The sequence below is a fragment of the Ictidomys tridecemlineatus genome, chromosome 7 (genome assembly GCF_052094955.1).
Source record: "Ictidomys tridecemlineatus isolate mIctTri1 chromosome 7, mIctTri1.hap1, whole genome shotgun sequence".
Lineage (NCBI taxonomy): Eukaryota > Metazoa > Chordata > Mammalia > Rodentia > Sciuridae > Ictidomys > Ictidomys tridecemlineatus.
In genome coordinates, this window is record NC_135483.1 from 51,137,861 (window position 1) to 51,163,892 (window position 26,032).

Below are 26,032 nucleotides of genomic sequence, written 5' to 3' on the forward strand. Positions count from 1 at the left end.
TTAGGACTCTCGTCAGTACCACATGGTTGGGTTTGTAAGGAGAATGCTATTATAAGAAGTTTCTATTACTTGTAAAATCCCACATCTAAAAATTCTGTGAAAGTACTAAATTAAATGATACCATCCTAGAACATACTCTTAGATTCCTTTTCCACTGCTATAACAGAATGACACAGACTGAGCAATTTTAAAATTACAAGAAATTTCTGATAATTTTGGAGTCTGGGAAGTAGAAGATTGAGGGGCCCCATCTGATGAGAGCCTTCTTGCTCTCTCCTAACATGGTATAAGGTAGCGTGAATACAAAGTCTCTTTTATAACAAAGCCATTCCCAAGATAACTAGCCTGCAACAAAGATAATGGCCTTCGTCCATTCAAAAAGGTTGGAGCCCTCATGACCTAATCACCTTATAAACTGTGGCAATTAAATTTCAACATGTATTTTGGAGGGACATTCAAATCATGGTATATACAAACTAATAATAAAGTTCTGTTTTTTTTTTAACTATACATTGAGTCATATCATAGGCCAAATATATGAGGAATAGTGGTAGAAAATAATTTCTTTACATTACCTGCAGTGGTAAACAGCCCCGGGTATGTTTTAGTGATAGCCAAAGGAGAGAGTGTTTTCTGGCTTGTTTCTTGAAGTTGAAGGTAGGATGTCAGCAGGCAAGGTGGCCAGTATCTGTTGGGTTTGCTTTCTAGCTCATGGGCTTGTTCTCACTCTGTGAGGATGCCCAAATGGAGGAGCCCCTTGATTGGAGGAAGGTTGCTGCTGTAGCTGCTGCACACATGCTCAGGGATATAGAGCCAGGCAAACAATGGTGTGCCTTACAGGGGTGCTTCTCTTTCTGCTTCTGCCCACCAGTCCACAGCTCCTATTTCCCATGGTTTCCTGAATGTAGTTAGAGCTCAGGAAGGGGGATGATAGGGACAGAGGACGGAGACACTGAGGACACTTTGTTGGGCTCAGGTGAGGCAAACAATTTTTAAAAGGTAAGGTGGATTTCATTCTCACTTCTGGTTTTACCACTTCCAACTCAAGTCTCCCAGAGGCCTTACCTCCCTCTGTCAGGTCCATGCAAGCACAGCTCTATTCTCACTAGCACCTCCTTTTTTTTTTTTTTTTTTTTTTTTTGTGTGTGTGTGTGTGTGTGTGTGTGTGTGTGTGTTATCCCTTTTATACACTGAGCCCATGTCAGATTGCCACTGTATTTCACTCTTCATTAACTGTCACACTGGATATTAACCACAGTCACAAACTAATTCTTAGTGAGCTATAAGAGAGAGAAGGCTACAGTTCATTGCCTATTTGCCATGAATAAAGTCAGTTATTTTACTAGGTATTTCCATTTGATCCTTTCAACTTATCTGTCATCCCTGTTTAATGGATGGGGATCAGACCTTGAAGCACAGAGATTAAAAACTCCAGATCAGCCTGCCTCCTAGTCAGAAGTTATCACAATAGTTCCCAAGGGGAAAATAGTGGTAGTGATAGAAACAAAAGTACAGAGATTGAAAATATGTGTTGTGGGAAGCAGACAGAGATAGAAAAGAAATCCAGAAACATAGGGTGGTGTGGCAGATACTGTAGATTGGCTCCTTGAACATCTCTACCATCCCCTTCTGTATTATTTCCCTCTACATCTGTAGCTGGAATTTCCCAGAGTACCTTGCAGCTAGAATTCTGTGTGCAACTTACATTTTGCCAAGATGATGCACCCACATGGTGAGTGCACCAGGAGGCAGAAGTGAGATAATGAGGAGTGGCCAGCACCAGAGGAGATCTTCAGGCAAACCCAGTAGGAAAGGTTCCTGGTGCAGTGTTGGAAGTGCTGACTTTCAGTCCCTGATGTCTTGGGAAGTGAGTGGTGGAAGATAATGTTCCAGTAGATTTTGCTAGTTCAGTCTTGGGTTGTGGTTTGACTTTTCACCTGACCATGCAATTGTCCTATTGAACATCCAGTCTGACTCTCTAATCTTCTAGTAGATTCAAGAACTGCCAATAAGCTTATGCTTATATTGGATAGTGAATTCTGTTGTCTGCAAGTAAGAATTGGGAATGGTTACTGCAATAATAGAGCCGAGGAAAAAGGATGCTTCATGGAAACAAGTTGTTGAAAAGGGAGATTGAAAAGTGCTTATTAAATTTAGTAACAGGTAGTCCACTTGGGACCCTTGCAAAAATGTGTTGTTATTATTTTGGTGGAAATAGAAATCAGTTACAGTAAATTGAAGTGTAAACAGGAAGTAGTGAAGTACAGATAGCTTAAGGAGACAAGTCTATTGATAACTTGACAGTGACAGGAAATCCAGCAGAAGGATAATACTTGAGTAGAATCAAAGATCAAAAGAAGATTTCTTTCTTTTTTTAAAATATAAGAGATACTGGAGCCAGGCATGGTGTAAGACCAGCCTCAGCGAGTTAGCGTGGCCCTAAACAACTTAGTGAGACCCTGACTCCAAATTTAAAAAAAAAAAATTTTTTTTTTAAAGGGCTAGGGATGTGGCTCAGTGCATAAGTGCTCCTGGGTTCAATTCCCTGAACCAGAGAGAGGGAGAGAGGGAGAGAAAGAGATTGGACCATGATTGACTGCCAATAGGAAGGCAGATACGAGAGAGAGCAGATGATGAGACAAATCTGTGAGACCTTGACTCTGTTATGTAACTTCTTTGTGCCTTGGTCTCATTATCTATGAAATTTGGATAATAAGATCTTTCTCCTACGATTTTCTGGGATAGGAATGAAATAATATGTATGAAGCAAATTTTCATGCAGTGTCTTATATTTGGTAAGGGCTTAGTAACTGTAGCTATTATTATTACTACTACTATTGTTATCTTTTTGCCCTCTCTATATTTAAAGTATTGCAAATATGCAATAGCAATCACTGCTGACCTGATTCTACAGATCTTCCTTTGGGCTCTCACTGGCCCCATTGCCATATTACTTTCCCTTATTTATGTTAATTAAGCAAACAGATATGAAACTCCCAGTATGTGCTGGGTATAAATAAGATTGAGGACTTGGGTTACAAAACTAAGCTAAATTTGTTTGGAGCCTCTGAGTAGTATCTAGAACACAGGGGGTGAGAAAGGAAATAAATAAATGCTTTATCCCAAGTTTTATATTGTATCACTCAAGGTCCTAATAGAGGAGCAAAACCATCAGAAGATGTGTATATGTGTGTTAACTCATTTATACATGTGCGTGCGCACTCTCCCCCCCACCCCCCACTGCCCCTCATATTTATTACGGTCAGCTTAGCAGCTCACAGGCAGCAAGGCAGGGTTCCCTGGAGCACAGCAACTACTTTTTTTTTTTTAAACAGTGCTGGGGATCAAACCCTGGGTCTTGTGCATGCTAAGCACATGCTCTCCCACTGAGCTGCATCCCCAGCCTGGAGCACACCCCTTTATGAAAAGGTCTTCCTGTACTCATTTATTATACGTTAGCCCAGTTCTTTTGAATGATCTCCCTTCTTATGGAAAGTCTCAGCGTTGAAGTAGGAGATACTTCTCTCTCATATTCCCATCTACTCTTTTGTACACCATTAAGACCTTTATTATAGAGAATTACATTTATGATGAACAGATATACAAATTTATTCTAATATGTGTTGCCTAAATTTCTTGAATACACTCGAGCTGCATTTATTAACAGATTTTATTTAGTCATCTGTTCAGCTAGGAAAATAATTGTGAATTAACGGCACAATCCAAGCTTAAATGTGTATTCATCAGTTTTCAACTTCAGTTTTTAATTTCGCTTGCTGTTTACTGCCCAAAGGAATGATAAATTGTATTTTAAATGAAATGCATATTGAAAGAAAAACCCTCAGCAACCAATATTCTTTTTTTACTTAAAATCTGCTTCTAATATGTTCTGAAAACTTAAAGATGTTGTATGAGACTGTGACAACCATGGATGAATTTGAAAAAAAAAATTGTATTTCTAGTTCTTATTGCCAAAGGAATTAAAGGCACTGGGTTAGTTAGTACAACTCTTTTGGTTGGAAGAAGTTGAAATCAGTTTAGGTTAAAAAAAAAAAAAACCAACCAACCAACCAGAAAAGGTGAAGTGGGGAAGGTGATGTTTATGATTATGGGGAGAGAGATCTGAGACCAGGCCTCCAAGCTATAAGCTCTGTAAACTGCTAGTGGAATTTGATGGGGGAGGAGGCAGTTCTTTCCCATGCCTGTCCCAGTACCCTCTGCCTTCTCTTCCTATCTACTGAAGAAGTCCCCCACTTCTCCCTTTCCTTCACCCTCCTCCCCTCTTTTCCTGATTTTCTCTACTTTCTCCTGGGCAGAAAGCCTGACTTGCTTACCTGAGCAGTCTCTGTGACCAATTAACATACAAGTCTGGGTCTCTTCCAGATTGTCAGATTCCTGGAAGGTGCCAAGAGAAATTGTGCAATATTCTTTTCAAGAATTGATTTGACCTTTTGTTTACATGTATCAGAAGTTCATTCTCCAATACACCCGAAAGTTCTATTGTAACTGCTTTTTTTTGAAATGTGTGTGTGGTTTGATCAGAGAAAGTGTATTTCAAAGTGCGGTCTAGTTCCCAGTTCATCTGCAAGTAACTGTTTAACCCATGAAGAAAACCAACTCTGAAGTACTGACTCTGCAGCAGTGTGTTTACTGGACTCGCCCTGTTGTGTTTATTAGACTGGGTGCTAACAGAGGAGCTCAAAGATTCCCTGTAGGGGAGGAGGAAAGGGGGCTTTTGGAGAGAGAGAGATGGGCTCTAGTAGGAGCTCAGAAAAGTTCCTATGAAGTTTGTGTCTCCAGAGCAGCCCCTCTGTTTAGTGTTGCTGGGGTTGAGTAGGAAGGGTTCAGGTGAGAAGAGACTGTGGGATCCCTTAGGAATTGCTCCAGTGGGGAAAAGTCCGAGACAGAAGGTCTTTACTGAATCTAGTGTCCCAACTTCTCTGGGCAGGCAGCAAAGCTGTGTGTGGCCAGCACAGGTATTGGTGGGGGCAGACCTTGCGTATACCAGCTTTTCCTCAGTCCTCAGTAAAACAGCTGCCTGTACTCCTTCAGAAAAAATTTACAGAACAACAACAAGACAAAACCTTGGATAGGGCCTGAATTCTGTCTGTACAATATAGCCACTATAATCTAAATGTGGAAGAAATAAAGGTGGCATTTATTATTATTATTACTTTTGACTGTAAATGTTAGAACTCACTAGGGGGGTGAGTAGACTGGGTTTACTGTGAACCACAGACAGGTGAGCAGAAGTGCTACAGGGAAGACCCCATTGTCTCCACAGATTTTATTATAAAGTAATGATTGCATTCCTGGACATAAAGACTTCCATAAAATAAAGTTAAAAACTTTGATAAGGAGAAGATCAAGATGATGATCATTCTGTATTTATTTTTTACCTATTTCTTTCAAAAATTATAGACCAATCTACTATTTCACTGTTTGTAGCTTGGGAAGTTACTGAGGGATTCTGTGACCTCATACTTGACAGCTCTAAGAACTTGGCATCCATCCTCCTCAGACTTCTGTTAGTAAGGCTGCCATTTAACGCATTTAGTCACCTGAAACTTATTAATTTATTCCACAGGAGAGTCCACCACCCTGTTTCAGATATTCTTCTAATGTTTCAGGGATACATCAGTAACAAAAGCAAAAAAATAAAAACCAAAAACCTAATATTATGGTATAAGAGCCCAGACAATGAGCATAAAAATAATTATACAATTTGTAATAAAATGATAAGTACTACAGGTCATATATATATATATATATATATATATATATATGAATAAGCAATGGGAAGGGAACATTCAAATTTTATATAGGGTAGTCAGGATTGACTTCAATAAAAAAGAGATTTTGGAGCAAAGACAAGGTAAGGAAGCAAGCAATATATATATATTTGAGGGAAAACCTTTCCAAGAAGATAGGGCAGCGAGTGAAAAACCCCTGAGGCAGTGATGTGCCTGGCATTCCCAGGTAAGAGGATTGTGTTAGCTTTTCATTACTGTTACAAAGTACCTGATACAACTAATTTAAAAAGAGGAAAGGCTTATGGTTTTGAAGGTTTCGGTCCATTGTTTTTGGTCCTATGATGAAGCAGAACATCATGGTGGGATTGCATGGTAGAGAAAGCCCATTCACCTCATGGCCAGAAATGAGCAAGAAACAGGAAGATGTCTCAATATCCCCTTCTAGGGCCACCCCCCCCTCGGTGACTGGAAGCCCTCCCTCTAGGCCTCACCGTTTGGAGTTTCTACCATCTCCCACTAGTGCTACCCTGGGACCAACCTTTAACATATGGGCCTGTGTGCGACATTCTAGATCCAAACTAAAGCAGGGATAGAGGTGAGAGTAGGTAGGAGAAGGGAATAAATTGATAAAAGGGACAGATATTATGAGGCTGTGGAGGTCACCTGCAAGGACTGGCTTTTGTTCTGGGTGAAATGGGGAGCCTTTGGAGTTTTCTGAGCATAGGATGGCATGACTGACTCTAGGATAAGGGATTAAGGCTGGCTTAAGGAGGAACCCGGGAGTTGGAGGGGGAAGGGGAAGGATGAAAACAGGAATCCAATGAGGACATTGTCCTACAAATTTAGGCAAGACACAATGGTGGCCCCACACACATTTAATGTGTATCATCACACGTTATGAAAGCTGAGTAGTAACTGGAGGTGGTGGAAAGCGATTGGATTGTAGACATACCCGAAGGTAAATCCACAGGATTTTCATATGGATTGGATGTGATTGACTGAGTTAAACTTTGAATTATCTAAAACAAATGGAATATCTAATTAACTAATGTGATTAGTTCAAAATTCTGTATCCTGAAGTTAAATCCAATAAAGTTGACCCACATTGATATTGATTTTTCCCCTCTGTCCTTACATTTGGTTGGAAGAAATGTATAAACAAACTTAGCTGAGCTTGAACTTAATGTTGGACTTTATAGAAATGGCTATTTTTATTCAAGCTTTTTCCTGAAAGGATTTTTTTTTAAATGCTCAAGTTGTGTGTTCTCGGTTACATAATGTTAATAGAAGGTCTGAAACTTCGCCAAGCATTCTTTTCACTAGAGAGTTTTGCAATAACTTTCCATCCTAAATGTACTTCTGACTAATCTGCCATTAACCAGGCCAAGTCATGCTTTGTTGAATATTAATTTGTCAGAAAATTAAAGTTGAAACTTGCTATAGTAAACCCAGCACTAACAACACTGATTGCTGAGGTAGCGCAGTTGTGTGGTTTGAATGTCTAATGCCAGAACCTCATAGAGTCTTAACTCTGTCACATTAAGTTTTACTTCTAACCCCATCACCACCACCACCAAACTGGTGTTATTTTTATAGGTACACTCTGTCTCAGTGTAGAAAAATAATGCACTTGAGAAAAAAAGCCGTCAAACAAACACTTCAGTTTTTTCAGAGATAAGGGAATATCCCCTTCCAGGAAATACCTCTACTAAGGCTAGTTAGTAATTGGGAGCAATTATCTTTATTTTTTTTGGAGGGAGGGTATACTGGGAATGAACTCAGGAGTGCTCTACTTCTGAGTCATATCTCCAGCCCTTTTTTGTTTGTTATATTTTGAGATGGGACCTTGCTAAACTGCAGAGACTGGCCTTGAACTTGCAATCCTCCTGAGCCACTGAGATTACAGGTGGGCAACACTGCACCTGGTGGAAGCAGTCATTTTTAAAGTGGTTCTATTATTGGAACTGGATAGACTGGCCATCCAATTTATTTTGTGTGTGTGTATATGTGTGTGTGTGTGTGTGTGTGTGTGTGTGTGTGTGTGTGTATGTATATATACATACCTGGCATAAGATTTGAAGAATTTAATCTTGAGTAAGAAATAGAGTTCTGTCAACTTTTGTGGGATGTAGATTTTTCAGTTCACTCAAGATTCTGATCTTTGAGCATGAGTCTTAACAGTGATGTTTTAAATTAATAGAATCAGTTGTTGCTGCTATTAATGTAAGTTTTGCATTTCCTTTTGTGACATGGTTCCATGGTCCACATGATGGTTGATGTCATTGTCATCAGTCCTTAAACATCTCATGTGTATTATTATGTATTATGAAAGCATCTTCTTTGAATAAATCCTAATGTATGATACATACTCTTAAAATGGAAAAAAAAATCTTCTCAAATTTGTCAGGTGTGATTTCGTGGTTTCCTGGTGAATGGCAGAATCTTTGCAGAGTTCCTTAGACAGGGGACCACTCACTTTCCTTCACTGTCTTCTCCCTAGGAGAAGTTTTTGCTGTGGCCTAAACTTCATGCCCTTTTCCAGAGTTTCTGTAATACTTTCTTAGCATCCGGAAAGTCCCCAAAGCAAATGGGTTGTCTTTCTGCAGATTATTCCTGGAAAATCCACTTCATCTTTAGAGCCAGCTCCATGGATCTGATAGGGTTGAGGTAACTGAAAACAATTTCCAGGAGTTAAGTGTTGACGCATGCTTTTTGGCATCTGTAGGGAGGTTGTTAGGATTGAGGTTGCCTGAAGTGTATTTGGGTATAGATGGAAGGATGGATTGAGGTTGCCTGGAGTGTACTTGGGTGTAGATGGAAGGATGGAGTGATCAAGTAAGTGGGGTGGTGTCAGAAGCCATCCTCTTTCCTGTTGTGCTGCTAGAATCTTCCTATGAAAACCAGATGTTTTGTATTGAGAAAAGCTGATGAGCTCCAGTCCCTGTCTTAGAAAGTTGCATCCAATTTACAAAGGACACCATTTAGAGAAATTCAAGCCTGAAATAGATCCTGTGAACTTCTTGTTAAGAAACTGCAATTTCCCCAAGTATATAATATTTATACATACACTGATTATCTTCTGGAAAAACAAAAGCTGGTTCATTGAAATAAAAATTCCGAGTTTTATTTGTCGGTTGGTAATTGGTAATTGGGGGTATTCTCATATAATTGAACATTGAAGCTTTTGTTTCTTTACAAGAAATTACACTGGGTAATATGTGTGTTGATGTGCTATAGGAAGGGCTTGTGTGCTGGGCAGGAAGAAAGAATCCAGTGGTAGTTATTGCAGCATAATAAAGCTGAAAGGTGCTGATAATGTTAGAGTGCCTGTGGATACATTATTTTAGGCAATTCATTTTTTTTTTTTTAATTTAAAGACAGGGTTTCACTGAGTTGCTTAATGCCTCACCGTTGCTGAGGGTTGGCTTTGAACTCACGATTCTCCTATCTCAGCCTCCCACCCAGCCCCTGGGATTACAGGCATACACCACTATGTTTTTTTCCTTTAAAAATACACATATATGGCTGGGCTGAGGCAGGAGGATTGCAAGTTCAAAGCCAGCAACAGTGAGGTACTAAACAACTCAGTGAGACTCGGTCTCTAAATAAAATACAATATAGGGCTGGGGATGTGGCTCAGTTGAGTGCCTCCGAGTTCAATCCTTGGTACCAAACAAAACAAAACAAAACAAAATTATATGTATCTAACAACTGAAGCTAATAGAACAAAAATATTATATAAATGTTAGATTTGAAAAAAGTTAATTATATAAAAAAGTAATTTCTAATAATAAGATAACGTTGTAGTTTTAAAATACCAAACTATATATGGGTATTGAAAAAACTTACAAACAAGATGGTGAAATTTGGTTATATGTCTGTCCCCAAAGAAAAAAGTTAACATTTTAGAATATCCTTTTAGAATTATTTCTTTACATATATGCATTTCTTCTAAGAGTACATTACATATTCTCATTTGTAATCTCCTTTTTATAATATACATGTTAAATTTCTTCCTTGTGTCAGTTAATGTAGATATATGTCTTTGTTTTTTAGCACATTATTTATGTATATTTAGTCCCCAAATTATTGATGAATACTTAGTTTCTGTTTTTTTAATACTTTAGCATTTCTGTGATAAATATCTTTGATTATATTTGTTCTACCTTTATGGGAAAAAGAAAGAGTTAATTTGTTCTACCTTTATGGGAAAAAGAAAGAGTTAGATTTTGCTATTTTTTTTCCAGGTTAGCCTTCAAAAATATGTACATTCCCATCCGTAATATTAGAGAATGCCAATTACCTTATATATTTAAAAAAAAGGGTAGAGCATTTTTCTTCATATTTTCTGCAAATCTTGAACTCTGTCTCATTATTTTAAATTCTCATTTTTATTTTTAAATAAAGCCGTCCTCTATTCTACTTACTTAAAAGTGGTTACTCTTTCTATGTGTCTGTCTAGCTATATATGAAACAAAGTGAAAGCACTCATTTGACCCATTCAGTATTCTGTTCCCTAAAGTGTGTAGCATCTTGGCGTTTAATTCTGTTTTTTAAATCCAGTGAAATCATCCTTAACATGACTTACAACTTGCATGCCTCTAATAGGTCATGTTACCCTTAATAGACTATGAGTATATTTGGATGTCCATCTACTTAGTGACTTCATGGTATGTCCATTTTGTAGGTATCTCAATACTTTGTACATTCATTAAAGAAAACTTAGGTTGTTTAATTCAGCAATTCCACACTTCAGGAATTTTTCCTGCAAAATTCTTGCACAAAGCACATAAAGATATGTTTAATACTCATTTTTAATGACAAATTGAAAATATTTCAGTGTCTATCAAGAAGGAGTTGGTAAAAATATACCATTTCATGAACTGTTATAGTGTTTAAAGTATACTAGATGTACTATTCATATGAAACAATGCTCACGATATATTGTCAAATAATAAAAAGGTTGCACATAGAGGTATTTAACGCATTGTAGGCAATTTGAGATTTTATAATAAACTGTAAAAATCTGTTCTCTCTAGGAGTGGACCTGACTACTCCTAGAGAGAGGACAGTGGTGAAGAATAGCAAGCTCTCCCTTACACACTGTTTTTCATTGAATTTTATCAGGTGTATATTTTGTAGTAAGCCTTTATTACAGTGAAAAATATATTTAAGTTCTACAAGACATTGAAAGTAAAATGTTTCAGTGAGACTGCACAATCTCTTGGATTGCTCCTGCTTAGTTGTTTATGAGTTCACAAAAACAGTTAAATATAAAGTAGTATTTCTTATTGTTACCAAGTTTTTCATTCACAATGTGGTCGAAGAATGAGAAGAGAAAGTAAATAGCCCTATTGAGGTATAATTCACATTCCATTTTTTTAACATACATTCCATTGTTAAGAATACAGTTCACTGAATTTCAATAAACTTACAGCTTATATAGACATCACTGCAGTCTAGTTCTAGAACATTCCTATTGCTTCAGAAAGTTCCCTCGTGCCCAGTTGCATCAGTTTCTGCTCCCACCTCCATCCATGGGCAGTCGTTGGTTTGTTCCCTATAATTGTAGAGTCCCCTTTTCTGGAAATCCCAGACAAATGGGTTTGTATCACAAATGGGTTTGTATCTTCTTTTTGCTTCTTTCTTCTCCTGATCTAATAAAAGATCCAATCAGTGTTCATGTGGAAAAACTGGGGGTGAGCCTGTCCCCCTTCTGTTCCTGCCAGCCTTTCTCAGCCTTCAGCTGTGTCCTTCGCCTCACACTCCCTTGTCCAGCACTCCTTCAGACACCACCCTGTTTCTCTGGGCCATTTCTGAGCCCGGCTATCCAAGATCTATCCAAGGTTTGACATCATGTATTCTTTCCACTTTCTTCTCTCCTGTGAACTCTCCTGTTGTATTTTTTAACTTTTCAATACGATACTTGATATGAATAAAAGGACATTAAAAGGGACATATAATACATAAAGGTTAAGATTTAAAGCACAGAGAGATTATGACTATTTACACTTGCCATCCAGCCCCTCCACCAGCACTGCACACAGCATAAGGCACAAAACAATGGATTTAATATCTACTCATCTTCACAGTTATTTTTGGTTGTCTTCGATCATTTCTAGTCACTGTAATTCCACATTTAAACCAGAAGTCGGGGTTCAGTTGCCTTTGCAATCCATTCCATTGCTACAATCCCCTGGTTACTGTTGAGCAATTAGTTTTTTGTTTAGAAAGTATTTCAGAAGATTTATATCTTGCATTGTGGAATACTACTATAATTTATTATGAAACCTTAGCTAAGAGCATGGCATACAATTATAACAACATTTCTGTAGGAAATGTATTCAATTTGTATTTATTACTTAAGGTTTTTCCTCTCTAAAATTGCAAAGCTAAAAACTGCACTTCCTCTAATGTGGTGCCCCTCCTTTAAATGTTGGATGAAATCCATTTAATCAAGTCCAGTTGGCCCTAGGGGAAGCGAGGATCTCAATTATTATCTCAGCTTAATACTGCTGACTACTTACATATTTAATTAATGTAATGCCTGACACTTGGAGGAACCAATTGATAATCATCAAAATTGAGGCCTTCATTGTTGTCTTTTTTGCCTTGTGTTTAGAGGATTCCAGTTGCAGCGTAGGCTGGAACAGGGTTGGTCAAGAAGTGGAAAGCACCTCTCTATCACCACCACATACAGACAGAAAGAGATGAATAGAATATTGGTTAATGATGGATATTTTAAATATTTAATTCTGTTCACCAATTTTCTAAACTACGTTTTTATAGAATTTTCATTGCCTTTTTAGAAGTGTGAACATTTTTTTTTTAATTCCGTTCTGTGTATATTGACATCATTAAAACAGCACTTAAAAGCAGACATTTGTTTTCCTTGGCCCCTTATTTCATTAAAGCATTCTAAGAAATGTGGTGACTTTTTAATGAGTTGCAAGTGGACCCAAAGTGGCTAACATTTGCCTGCTGGAAAAACCGCGGGAAGGTGGACTTCCCCTTTGCCTGACAGGCTGAGACGAGAGGATGTGATGCCCTTCAGACCTCTGTGCGTTCCTGTGAAAGACACGTGCCGGCTAAGTGGATTCTGAGTGTTCTCTAAACTATGGAAATTCTTCTATATGGGCAGGTCCTGGGACTTCAACACACATTCATCTGAGTTTTCCTTTAATCTGAGAATTTCTATCATTAATACTAGACTCTGCTATGAGTAAAATCACATTCTCATTCTATTCCGAAAATGCCTTAAGTTTATAGCTTTGGATTCTGTGAACCTCAATCTAGTTGAACAAAGTCTTTTCACTTTTTCTCCTACCTAAAATTTAAAAAGAGCAAAAAAGTGAATCATCTGTATAATTGGATGGATAACTCCACAAATGCACTCCAGAGATGAACTTCACAAAAGGAGATGGACTGACTTAGAAGGGTGTGGGAAATGTCTTATAGGTGTGCGTATTCTGAAATACACTTCACTGATTGGTGAGGCTTCGGACTATCAGATCCTCTGACTCTTTTTTTTTTCACTTGAGTTGAAAAATTTTGCTCCAAACTTCATTCAATAGCAGTTACCTTAAAAAGACCTTCAACTTTTATCTTCTTTTTCAATGATCACAAATTCAGAAAAAAACGAGATTCAACTTACTGAGTTTTAATTTTGCATTTGTCTTAAGTACTTTAATCATTGCATTTAGTTAAAAACGATAAGAAAATTTAGTCTGGCTTCTTTATCATAAGACTTTAGGAGACATTTTAAAAAGATCTTAATGATGGTGGATAAAGGGTAAAAAGCAATTCTCCCTGAATGGCAGTGTGGTTAAGGTCACTGTTAGTAGTCAAAGATAAAGTGTGGCTTTACTAAACATGATCATGAAACTGAAATATTTAAGAATTTACTCATGCTTTTTGAGTTTTAAAAGAGAACACAATATTCAATTTTTTAAAAAATTAGAGGTCTTATGCTTTCAAGTCTTCAAAGAGAGGCATTTCTTATGATTGTGATGCTTTTGTTTGCGTTATGAGAGATGCACCAGTTGTCTATAACTTTGCAACGTTGGTTATGATTTGGGTAAGAGTTTCTTGCTTCATTTCACAGGTGGGGAGCATTAAGCGGGAAATGGCCTTCACATTTCAATCAGAGGACTTGAAACGTGACTCTAGTAAGAAAATGTCTCATCACTTGTTCCCCTTGGCCATGGAGGAAGATGTGAAAACAGCAGACACCAAAAAAGCCGGTCGGGTCCTTGACCATGAAAAAGAAAACACTCGTTCCATCTGTCTCCTTGAGCAGAAACGGAAAGTCGTTTCTTCTAATATTGATGTCCCTCCAGCAAGGTAAGAATTTTTTGCATCTTGTGCCTGTCTGCCCCAGGAGGCTAGTAGAGAGCATGCACAGTCTCTGCCCCGCCTCTCTCCAGGACAGACTTACCTTGGGTTTTCTGTCTGGAGTTTTTTTTCTGTTGCTTCTCTGAAGTGGATCAGGTGGCCCTTGCTCTTCAGAATGGACTTTGAGGCTGCTGTAGTTGAAACTCTATCGCTTTGGAAAAGAAAGTTGTTATATTAGATTCTGATAGAATAATGAGCAAAAGAATAAATATAAAAATATATACATAATGATGAAACATGCGATGTAGGAATAGTAGGACTTAAAAGCGAGGAAAACGGTATCTTTGAGAAAGGAATAACTGATCCTTTTTCTACCTGTTCACTTTTTGTAATTAGAATATTTATTTATGTTCAACCAAATGTATCTTCTCTAAGAAATTACCTATTATTCTAAACTGCTACCAAATTTGTCAGACCTCAAAAATTATAGGCCTCTTTGTTTTTATTAACCTTTAATTGATAATTTTCATATTCATTACATCTGTTTAACTAGGTAGAATTATTTGCTTTTCTATTTTTTTTCACATAAAATACACGTTCAATTATTTAATTCCTCTTACTGTGCTTCGTTGTGAAATGCTGTCTCACACCTGGAGCCTGGTAGGTGCCTCAGTTTGTATCTACTAATTTGTTGATGCATAGGAAAAATGACATGTTGACAATTTGAAATGTGAAGAGCTATGGTTATGTTTTCTATCTAAGCTGTAGGGCAAGGATTAGACTTCCCAGTGTCAGATAGTTTAGTGATAACATGCAATTCTATAGGATTTATTTTATGTAAAATTTTCGATAGACCATTGTGTATGTTAAAAGGTCTAGAATTAATAATTTTAAATTGCCATGGATTATTCTAGGTATATCTTGACTCAATTTCACCCACTTAGAGTAACTTCTGGGGAAGATAATAAAAAGAGGAGAAAGGAAATGTGTTCTGTCTTTTCTGAGTGTGGTGTGTCTAATACTTTCTACCTTCTCATGTTCACTGAGTGCATATAAAAGTACAAAAGTAAGCCAGTATTATTGTGTGGTTCTTAAACACTGGGGCAAGATTAATTAGGTTTTTAATCCATTCATGTACAGAAAAAATTCCCCAATAGCAAGCTATTACAGGAAATGCTAATCAAGAAATTCAATGTTTGAGGTCTCCACTGACAAACTTGTTTTCATGGCTATAGTAAAAATTTAATGATCACAAATATTCCAGCAGTTGGTAAAATAAATTGGTCATGAACAAATCAGAAATTTCGTATAATACAATGAGATAACTCTAAAACTCTTTTCTATTTGTTTATTATGTTATTTAATAAATGGCAACTTACTACTGTCTAAACAAATGATCAGTATTTTGTTTTAAAGAGACTCTTTCATTGGCAGAAAGAAACAATATTTTTTTGTTTATTAAGGTACAATATAATTATATCTGGTTATGCATAAATAATGGAGTTTGAATAAATCTAAAGTATAGTGAAATTTATTGGTAATAAGAGATCTACATATCTTTGTCTTATAAAATATATAATAAGTAGGCACATATGCATGCAATCTATATGTGTATGATAATCTATATGATTATTGCAACTTACTCTCCTAAACTCAGACATTATGTTTGGGTCCATTCTCAGAGACAGGATAACCATTTTAGACCAAATATCATTGATACGAAATCCAGTTTAAACATCAGGTTCCTGTAATGTTTCTCATTTTACATGTTTCTCATCCCCACTGTACCTGAGAGTTGAACTTTACTTTCTATGGTTTGTAAAATGAAGCTTGAAGTTATTTTCTATAGTTTGTACAATGAAAACAACAAGGATATTTTATTTGCTTTTCCGCATCCTCAGAGAGGCCTGAGAGCCCCTACCTGTACTCCTCTTATACACTGCTGGTTGGTACATCACTGATCTCTCCTGCTTCTGCTCAGCAGACGTTTATTGAGCACCTGTTATGAGTGAACCTGGTACTTGGTAAAAAAAAATAAATAAAAAATAAAAAAGCAAATAGGAGAGGGTGCCCACCCTCTAAGAGCTTGTAGTCAAATCAGAGGGACAGATACATAATAGCTAGTTTCAAGTAACATTCCTAATTTGCTCACTCCTCATTAGAACTAAACAAATTAGTAATTAAAGGAGCATGCTTAATATTAAGAAAGACTTAATTTGATACATCTGTTTAGAAGCCTAATTTATTCATGTCTTCATCAAATAGGAATGGGGTGGAGAAGGAAGAACTCTGCATTTGAGGTCTGTTTTATAAAATCCATGTTTGGTTACCCATTTGCTGAGGACCTGTTTAAAAGTTGCTAGTTTCAAGAAGTATAAATTTAAGTAAATAAGTTATGAATCCAGATTTTAGGCAGGGTCATCAGAGAAGCAAATGCCAAGACAGGATTAACATACAAGCACTTCTTTTCCAGGGAGAAACAGGAGTGGAGAAAAGAGAAAAAGAGTGAAGAAAAAGGGGGTGGAGTTGGGGGAAGAGGATTGGAGGGAGATCAGAAGTCAGACCTGAAGGCAAGTCTGAACCCAGAGAAGGGAGAACAGGATGGATGGAGGTGTTCTCGGCAGCCTCACAGGGAGACCTGCATTAGTGTCCTTGCTGTGATCTGTTATTGGTTGGGAGAACCTATAGCATTTTGACCTGGGCACAGATGCAGCCCGGCAGCTGGACCCTTAGTCAGTCAGCTCCTTGTTGTTCAAGACTTTCCTTGCCTCCACCTATTGTTCTTGAAAGTGCCCTAGGCAATATGCCCTGGAGGCAGAAGCCAGCTCTTTGGAAGCTCAGGGTCTATAAGTACAGACCATCTGGAATCTTCACTTTTTAAGAGGACCCCAAACTTCCTGTGAAGCATAGTAAGTGATTATTGGCCTAAGGATTTCATGATTAATTCCTTTTTTTTAACATTTATTTTTTAGTCTTTAGTCGTATTTGAACACATTCTTTAAGTCATGAAAGAACACAAACTATCTCTCCCTTGTGAGTTGCCTAGGCTTGGTAAGGGACAAATCGCAAGGTCTGAGAATTCACTTACCCTTGGAGTTGATGTGTGTTGCCAGTTCATTTCAGGAAGAGACAGTGCTTTCTTTTGGGGGTGGTGGAAGGGTGGGCGGTTGGGTGGGGCAAATACACTGTAGAGTTGAGGTACTCAAAATATTTCTCAAATTATCCCATACACATCAGAGGATAAAACAGAGAAAGGGCATATGGACATAGACATGTCCAAGCAGTGTTTCTCTTTGGAAATTAAGAAATTTTTTCCCACCTTTCAGGAATATTTGGGAGCAGTAATTGAAATTGAGGGCAACATATACTAAACATATCGATACTAACAGTAGGGACAGCAGTCTCTTGAGTCTCTAAAGGACTGATCTCTCTTTAAGTTTTTATAACATTGAGTCAGGAAGATTGTGAATTGAGAATAAGGAATTAACTAATTATAAACAGGCAGTATATTTTAAGTCTCTCTAGGGAAAAATATAAGCTTCATTGATCCTTATGGAGAGTTAAGAAAAATAGGCTTTAAGAATATAAAAGCAGGAATTTAAGAACAGCACATTAAAGATTCATCCACATTGTAGCATCGAATACTTCATCTTTTATTTCCAAGTAATATTCCATTCCATGGATATAGCACATTGTATTTATCCATCCATCAGGTGATGGACACTTGAGGTTTGAAAATTAGGCAAGAGACAGATCATGTTGAGTTATGTGGATTGTGTTTAAAATTTTTAAATTATATTATTAAGTCAACAGGAAGGATTTTGTGGAGGAGAATGATGTGATTCCTTCATATTGATAGAAGGTCACTCCTGCTGTCATGGAAAGAATGGGTTGGAGGGAACAAGAATGGACATAGAAAGCTCCCTCAGGAGGCCACTGCATTAGTGCAAAAAGGCTATCATGGGAGTTTGGACTGGAGTGGGGATAGTTGAGATGGAGAGAAGTGGACAGATCTGAGATATATTTTGGAAGTACTAGTGAGGTTTGTTGGTTGTGAGAAATAGAAAATGACCCTAGCTGATTTCACAAAGGATAGGATTTTTTGTTTGTTTTGTTTTCAAAGATTGTGAGATCCCAATGTTGCTTGGAAGGCTGGAGAACCAGGTCAGGGCAGAGACAATAGGGTGGGCACCTGCACTTGGGTTTTCTGGCTTCTAAAATGAGAAACGTGTGTAGGAAATTCTCCAAACCCAGGAAACAAGTTCCGCCATTAGGCATGGAAAAAATTGACAAATAACTATTTAGATATCACAATTTCCATTTTATAACAGAGACAGACAGACTCAGGGATGTTAAGTGACTCACCCAGGAACACCCACTGCACACCTAAGTAAGATTGTGACCCCAAATGAATTCTCATTCCTCATCACCTCCATTAGTATCTAATAAGAGAATATTAATTTGTTGTAATTTTCAACTATGATGCTTTAATATCCTCTAATATCACTAGCTCTCTAGCTTCTAAAAAATTTCAACAGTTAGGCAAACATTAGATATGCTGGATCATTAACACATGACATTTGTTACTCCATTTTTGCCAGATATTGTTTTTTTGGAGGTACTAATGCTTAAATTCATTGGATTTCACCCAAACAGCAATTATAATTTGATTATGCAAAGCAATAACTGCCTTCTAATTATAATTCTAAAACTAAAGAAATCCATTAGCAAACCAGTTTTAACAAGGGATAAAGAAAAATTTGGCCAAAAATATTCCTAGACCTAATAGCAGTTTGTTAGAATACTACAGATTGTTAGTTTGCTGTTGGAAGAAAACAAACCATATGGTATTGTTTGTTTTGCAGGGTTTTAAAATATAGTGATGTCATATTTATCACTTGCTGGATAGAATGAAATCATTCTCCTTATCAGTGGCCATTCTGGAAATCATATAGTTCAAAAGAATTTCACAGACTTGTTAACCTTTGAGTTCAAAGTTAGAAAGTGACTTCAGCTATAAGCCATGTCCTATGTAGGATGGGAAATTGTGATTGGCTTCCATTTTCAATGCTGGTGTCTCCACTGTCTCTATATAATATATAACATTACAGGAAACTCTTCCATGTACAATTTGAATCAAGTTAAATAAGGAAGAATTGCTCTCTTTGATTTCCAAATCTCTACAAGTCCTGCCATTTCTGGAGAAAATGCTTAATGTTTTTAAATGAGTTAGAAACTCTTTAGGTCTCAACTTTGTAATTAACACGAAACTAGTGAAAAGAGGCCACTTGAACATTTTTAAACATTTCTTTTAAAAAATAGTGCATTTTCTGTGTAAAAAATGTGTTGGGGGGGGGAGCGCAGGAGTCGTGGCTCAGTGGCAGAGCGCACTGGGTCCAATCCTCAGCACCACATAAAAATAAATAAATAGAGGTATAGTGTCCATCTACAGCTAAAAAATATTTTTTTAAAAATGTATTGGAATGGGAATATAGATGTACTCACCTTTGTTAGAAAAATACTGATATTATATGATTTGTGGACTCCCCTTGAGAACTGAAACAATCTCCATAAAGTAGCTATAACAAATATCTTATCCAGGAAACCTTCATCAACTTGTCTCCCCTCCCATCATTTCAGTAATTCAAGTCAGCAAGTAACTGTTATCCTTGCTTTCTTGCTATAATCTGTCTGTTTGCTTCACTGTTGCCAAAATGCTCTTTCTAAAACACAGGTACAGTCCTGGACAGAGCAATGGAGGCAGGAAGATGGAGGCAGGTTATGACAGTGCCCTGAATGTAGTCAAGTCCCATCTTGCTGGGGATTTACATTCTAAAGTCAACTCGTAAATTAAGATTAGAGACAGAATTATGCTTTACAGTACATCTGTCATCCATGGAACCAGAGCCCACCAGGAAAGACTTGAGATCCATCTCCCTTCTCATTCTGGGGCAAAGTTTCATTGAATGGAATGGTCAGGATTCTGTTTGTTGTTTTTTCTTCCTGCCAAGTGCCTCTAGATGATTTCTGAACTTTAAATACACACGTGCTACCACTCCACTTTCCTAGTGTTCTCTGGCAATGTGAAGGAAATCAGAAGGGTAAGTCAGAGAGCCTTTCTAGATAGTTGTTCTCTTTCCTTTGCTAATAGTGGTAACACTGATGTAATCTTTTATTTTCTTATGAATAACTTAGGAAAACTTGTGTTTTAGGACACAGATCTGGCTCATGTAATTTGTGTGTGAAGAGTGTGTGTCTTTTAAAGAGAACTTGTCTGTGTTAGCTTTAAATTAAGACTTTAAAAAAATCAACAACTTCCAATAACTGTGTTCTGTAGCCCTTTTATCATGAACAGAGATTGGTAACAAATTAGAATGTGCCACCTGTTTAGAATTACATTTTGAATTTAGAATCTTCGTCCATTAATATGAATTTTTTAAATAATTTATGTCACTTTGCTGTTAATGAAGGGTATGCTTTCTGGATCAAACTGGAGTTATAAAGTGAAATTTCTAAAGTGTGTTCAGGCATTTGTAGGCATCTCTTCCAAAGAGTTCCTGAATAATTAGTAAATTCCCTTCTGTAATCATCCTTGACAGTTAAATGGAGAAACCTTAACCCAGACTTCAGGTGAAATAGTATAGCTGTTGAGAGGTGGACCGTTGGCTTTGTTGCACAGGTTGGATATATGGGAATGTCCCCAGATGATTAGGAGTGCCATTATCTTGCTTTTGTTGTACCTGTGCCACAGGTTGCCTCTGCAGAATGGGTTTACATTTATATTTGATGCAACATCTTTTTTTCTCCTTAGGCTTGTTCAAAACTTTAATAATCGGGTAATAGAAACAATTGAATTCTCTGCTACCTCCCACTCCTCACCTACCTGTCAGCAGAGATTCTGTACTCTGCTTTTATTATAGAAAGTCAAATAATAATGAAACTGAACATTGGTCATTTATTTAAAACTAATGTTTGAGCTGTACTAATCAATAGATATTTAATGTGAGCTATCTATGTAAATGTCATGATTTTAATAACTACATTAAAACAGAAAAAAAGAAATAGGTGAAAATAAACATGAATATTGTATATTATTTAGTATATCCCAAATAGAATTATTTCAACTTTGTAATCAATATAAAAACTTCTTGATATTTTACATTCTTTTTTTGCATGCTAAGTTCTTAAAATCTGGTATGTATTTTACTCTTACAGCACCTATCACTTTGGATCAGGCACCTTTTAAGTGATCCATAGTTGTCCTGTGACAACTGTAGTGCACAGTGCAGCCTCAGAGTACAGCATAGGTTAATTTTGTACTTCAGCTGAATTTCTCATTTATCCCTAAGATAATAATGTTTCCCTTGATTTCTTTGCTATTTCAACACACAGGGAAAAACACCTCACTCACAGTGTTAGGAGTAGAACAGTCTTTCTGTGTCTATTTTGTTAGAGTTAGAGGTGGAGAAAGAGGCATCTCCAGTGGGGAAGGAGGCATTTTGGTGTCTATGGGTGAAGGCATATTTAGTTGGAGTAGCTGGAAATCATGATTCCTGTGTGCCCCCTAAAGGGCAAATGACTCCCAGTAGTGCATAACTGATATTTTGCTCAATTATAATTATTATGAAGCTGTTTAAATTCCCTCTAAATCAAAGAAAAGTTAAATGGGTATCATCACAGTTCTGGTTTTTTAAAAACATAAAAGTAGCTTTATTTCTAGAGTTTGAGAGGACCTCTTTAGTTATTACCAGTCTCTGATGTTCTCCACAGCAGCATCAGACAGAAGTTCAGGCATACCAAATGGACATACTGTAGGTCTGGGATCAGGGTTATCACACCGAATGCATTTGCTTGTGCTTTTCTTTATATATATAGTAAATTAAAAATATTAATACATACTACTTTTAAACAAGGAGATGTAACAGATATATCAAATATTTTTTAAAGAGCCCTAAGTACAGAGGTTTCATTTTGTTATTGCCATCGGTTGTGACTGATTCTTCTTTTATTTATTTTTGTTTTGTTTTAACTTTTTTAAATTAGGAAACAAAAGCAAAACAACAGAATTTAAAAAAAAATACAGAATTCTAGTTTCAATTCTAAACAAATACGAAATCCACACCAAGAACTAAAAATCAGTTTACCAACATTTACAAAGAAAGGGGAATGGCTAAAATGCATTCACAATGATTATTTTTTCTTCATTAGCCTTGGATTTGCATCTCTTTTTCTTTCTGCTTCTCTTGAACTAGGACAAAGAATTTCTTTCTCATCTATCTTTTGTTAAATATCCTGTAACTGTAGAGGAACTTTTTTCTTTCTATGTAGTTCTTTCTCTGTTCCTCAACATATATGTGAGCCTATTGAACTTAAAGATGTGAACACAAAGATGAGTCCATCAGAGATCCTGTCCTAGTTTAGAGAGTTAAGACACAATAAATAATCAATAAATATAAATAATTTTATGCAAAGTATAAAGTCATGCAGCATGAGTTAAGTATAGATACACATAAAACTAAGAAAATTTCAAGGAAGGAGAGATTACATTCAGCTAAAGGGATTGAGGAATGTTTTATAACTATTGCATTTGGCTTACTCTTCCTTCCTAATAAAGGCTTTAAAGTGGGCCTAGCCACCACAGTCCCAACTATGGTGGTCTTGATTTCTGGAAAGTAATCTTTTAAACACTAAGATTTAAAACTCCTTAAACTTCTATCTCTCCAAACAGTTCATTTCTTAAAATGAGCCAAAAAATACTAGTTACAGTTTACATAAACAGTAGTTTGGGGACTTAAGTTAAAAGTTAATAATCATTTCTATAAAGTTTAGGGTTTTGTTATTTTTTAAACTCCTTAGTCAAATCATATGTGAAAGTCAGAAGAGGCCTAATCATTAATCCATGATTTCATTTATTCAACTGGGCAAGACCTACTTGACTTTAAGTGCCTTACCTTATATGAATAAGAATGAAAGGTGAAATAAATAGTTTGATATTTAAAAGTCAAGTAATGAAAAAGTAAATGGCCCACTATGAAATGATATCTATTAACCACAAAATTCCTTGTATGAAAAATTTTAATGAGTTATGAGCCAATGAACATTATTACAGACTTTAAAACCTATTGTTAGTCTTTTCTTTCCTATATAAAATCAGATAAATAAAAACAGTCTATCTCAAGTATGACAGAAGACCATCGTCTGAATATGGTGAATAGTAATGTTTGCTTCCACATCTGCATACTTCATTAAAAGAACCAAAGAGTGAGCTCCCAGTTACCCAAGGCGACACAGTAAATTCAATTACACATTTTTCCCTGATCATGGTTGCAGTTGAAGTAGAACAAATACTACTTTGCCTCTCATCCATAGCACAAGCACTTTTCCCTCATTTTTTTCTTTGCTGTCAATATCCTTGTAAGGTAGTGAAGGGAGGGAGCAAGAATTTTCTATTTTGTAGATGAGAAAAGTAGTGAGTTTTAGAATAATGGTTCTCAACTTTGGTAGCTTATTGGAATCACCAGAAAGTTTTAAAATATCCTTTAGGCCAGATCACATCTGGACGAATCCCCACCTAGAACTCTATTTATAGGATTCTCCTTTTAAAGTAGGGATTCCTATAAATAGAGTTCTTAGGATATGGGGCCCAAGCATAAATTTTTTCTTTTCCAGTGGTATTGAAGATTGAACCCAGGGCGCTCTACCACTGAGCTACATTCCCAGCCTTTTTTTTTTTTTTTTTTTTTTTGAGACAGAGTCACCCTAAGTTGCTGAGTCTGGCCTCCCAGTTTCAATCCTTCTCCCAATTTGCCAAGATTACAGGTGTGTGCCCCTGAGCCTGGTAAGCATAAATATTTTAAAAGACTCCAAAGTGATTCCAAATACAGGCAAGGTTGAGAAGTATTGGTTTAAGTGATTTATACTCAATCTTCAGGTGCAACTATCTTCTTCCTAAATGCTCTCTCAGCAACAATGAAAAAGAGATCTCCTTGAATATGGTAACAGTTTGTTTTAATCATCTGGACAGTCACTGCTGGTCTCTAGTAACAGATTCATCCATCAGGATATAAGTGAAGATTTTTTATTTTCCTGATGCTCATGCTAACTATGAAACTTCATTTTACAAAACTTGCAAAGGGGATATCAGGGAATTCAAATCTTTGATATAAGAATGGCTTGTTGTTAAATATTTAGGCAATTATTGGACTCTAGGTTCAATATGGAATGAATAACCATGTTTTTGTTTTCCAGTAAGCACCTTCAAAACTTTGTTGTAAACGAACATTTACTAACAAGACAAAATAGAAGTGATAAACAAAATTCTTAGCAGATGCTCTTGGAATTGACCACATCACAACCTGAAAATGAAACAAGTACTTAAAGGTCTTTATCACTTTCTAACTAGTCAATCTTCATGATTCTTCTTTTAAAAATATTAGCTTTTTTCTTTCCTATAAATAGAGTTCTGGGTGGGGAAGTATTAAGGGATAAGCCTGGAGATTCATTATTAATTTGGAAGACTTATAGAATTTGATTTTTATCTACTAGGTATACAGAGCTATTTAGTGGATGCCATTTGATTGACATTTCTGAAAAGTCATCTGGTGTCATGTGTGGATGAGAAGGTAGAGAGGAAGGACATATAAGTTGTGATACTGAAAGTAGAAGTTATAGTTAAGAGTCATATAGAAATCAGAGGGATCGTTGTGAAACCGTTACCCAGGCCAAAAGCATCAGAAAATAGGACTGAGCTCAGAAGGAGGTGAGGTGTGCAGGCTCCACAGAATGTGGCAGTAATAAAGCCAGTGAGATGGGGTGCTTAGTAAGGATGCTGGGCCCTCAGGATGGCTCTTGAAATTCTAGACCAGGCATCTAGTTTGCGAAAGTGGTTGGTGACGCTAATCAAAACACGAAATAACTCAGGAGTATCACAAAAGAAAGTAGATATGGAGAGAGGGGAATCAGGGGTTTGGTTACAGACACGTGGAATTTAAGTTGCCCTTACCAATAAAACTGGTAATGCCTTTCACCAAAGGCCTGTAGGCTTTGAAAAAAACCAAGTAGACACCAAATGTATTTGTAGAGAATGATATGTGCACCAGCTTGGTCAAATCATAATGTAAATAATTGAGCTAGAAGTGTTTACTATTTTAAGATATTTTGTTTCAAAGTAAATAGCCACCTGCCTATGTCTTGATTTTCACGTAATGACTTTTCCTGAGGCAAACATTACTTTTTAGCTTAATTTGTAAATGTTGAAAAGCTTTTGATGGCCCTTCCACACTCAGAATTTATATCAATTGGGTTTGGAACACATTTACTTCTTCAATGGAGCTCATGAACTCAGCTTTCCTAAATCAACCCCCTCCCCAAATAGAATTCATCACAAGATAGATTTAGTTTTGCTGTACTTTCTAAAAATTATAACTTCTAATGTCATTGACTGTTTACTTTTTTTTGTTGTTTTTTTAATTTGTTCTTTTTAATTACACATGACAGTAGGATGTATGTTGGCAGATTATGCATACATAGAGTATAACAATTCTGTTTAGGATCCCACTCTTGTGGTTGTACATGATGTGGAGTTGCCCCAGTCATGTGTACAAATACGAGGCTATCATTGACTATTTTCTACATCTGATTTGCTGCACTGTAGTTTGAAAAAAAAAAAAAAAAAGGTGGTAGCTTTCATCTGCAGAATGTAAGATTTCATCAAATCTCAGTAAAAGCTTAAATTTTTGTTCCCTGGGACTGATTCCACCAGGATAACTCTGATCTTTAATGTTACTTGGATGTGATCAGACTTATACTGAGTTCTTCTAAGGCTGCTAAATAAAACTGAATCTTAAATACTGGTAAGTGTGAATTGGTTTTGGAGGAACTTTTCTTTCTAACCATAGTTGATAAGTATATTAACTAGGTGGTTTTCAAAATATCACCTCAGTTTG

At 36.6% G+C, this 26,032-nt stretch overlaps 1 protein-coding gene across 2 annotated transcripts in view; it reads left to right on the forward strand.

Annotated features, from left to right (window-relative positions):
* The window catches only part of Znf704 (zinc finger protein 704), a 190,642-nt gene that overhangs the window by 29,734 nt on the left and 134,876 nt on the right, over nucleotides 1-26,032 (forward strand). For both annotated transcript variants that reach the window (XM_005336022.3, XM_078016980.1), the window contains exon 2: nucleotides 13,858-14,096. In XM_005336022.3, the coding sequence (XP_005336079.2) occupies nucleotides 13,858-14,096 (239 nt within the window). The remainder of the gene's footprint in view (nucleotides 1-13,857; nucleotides 14,097-26,032) is intronic.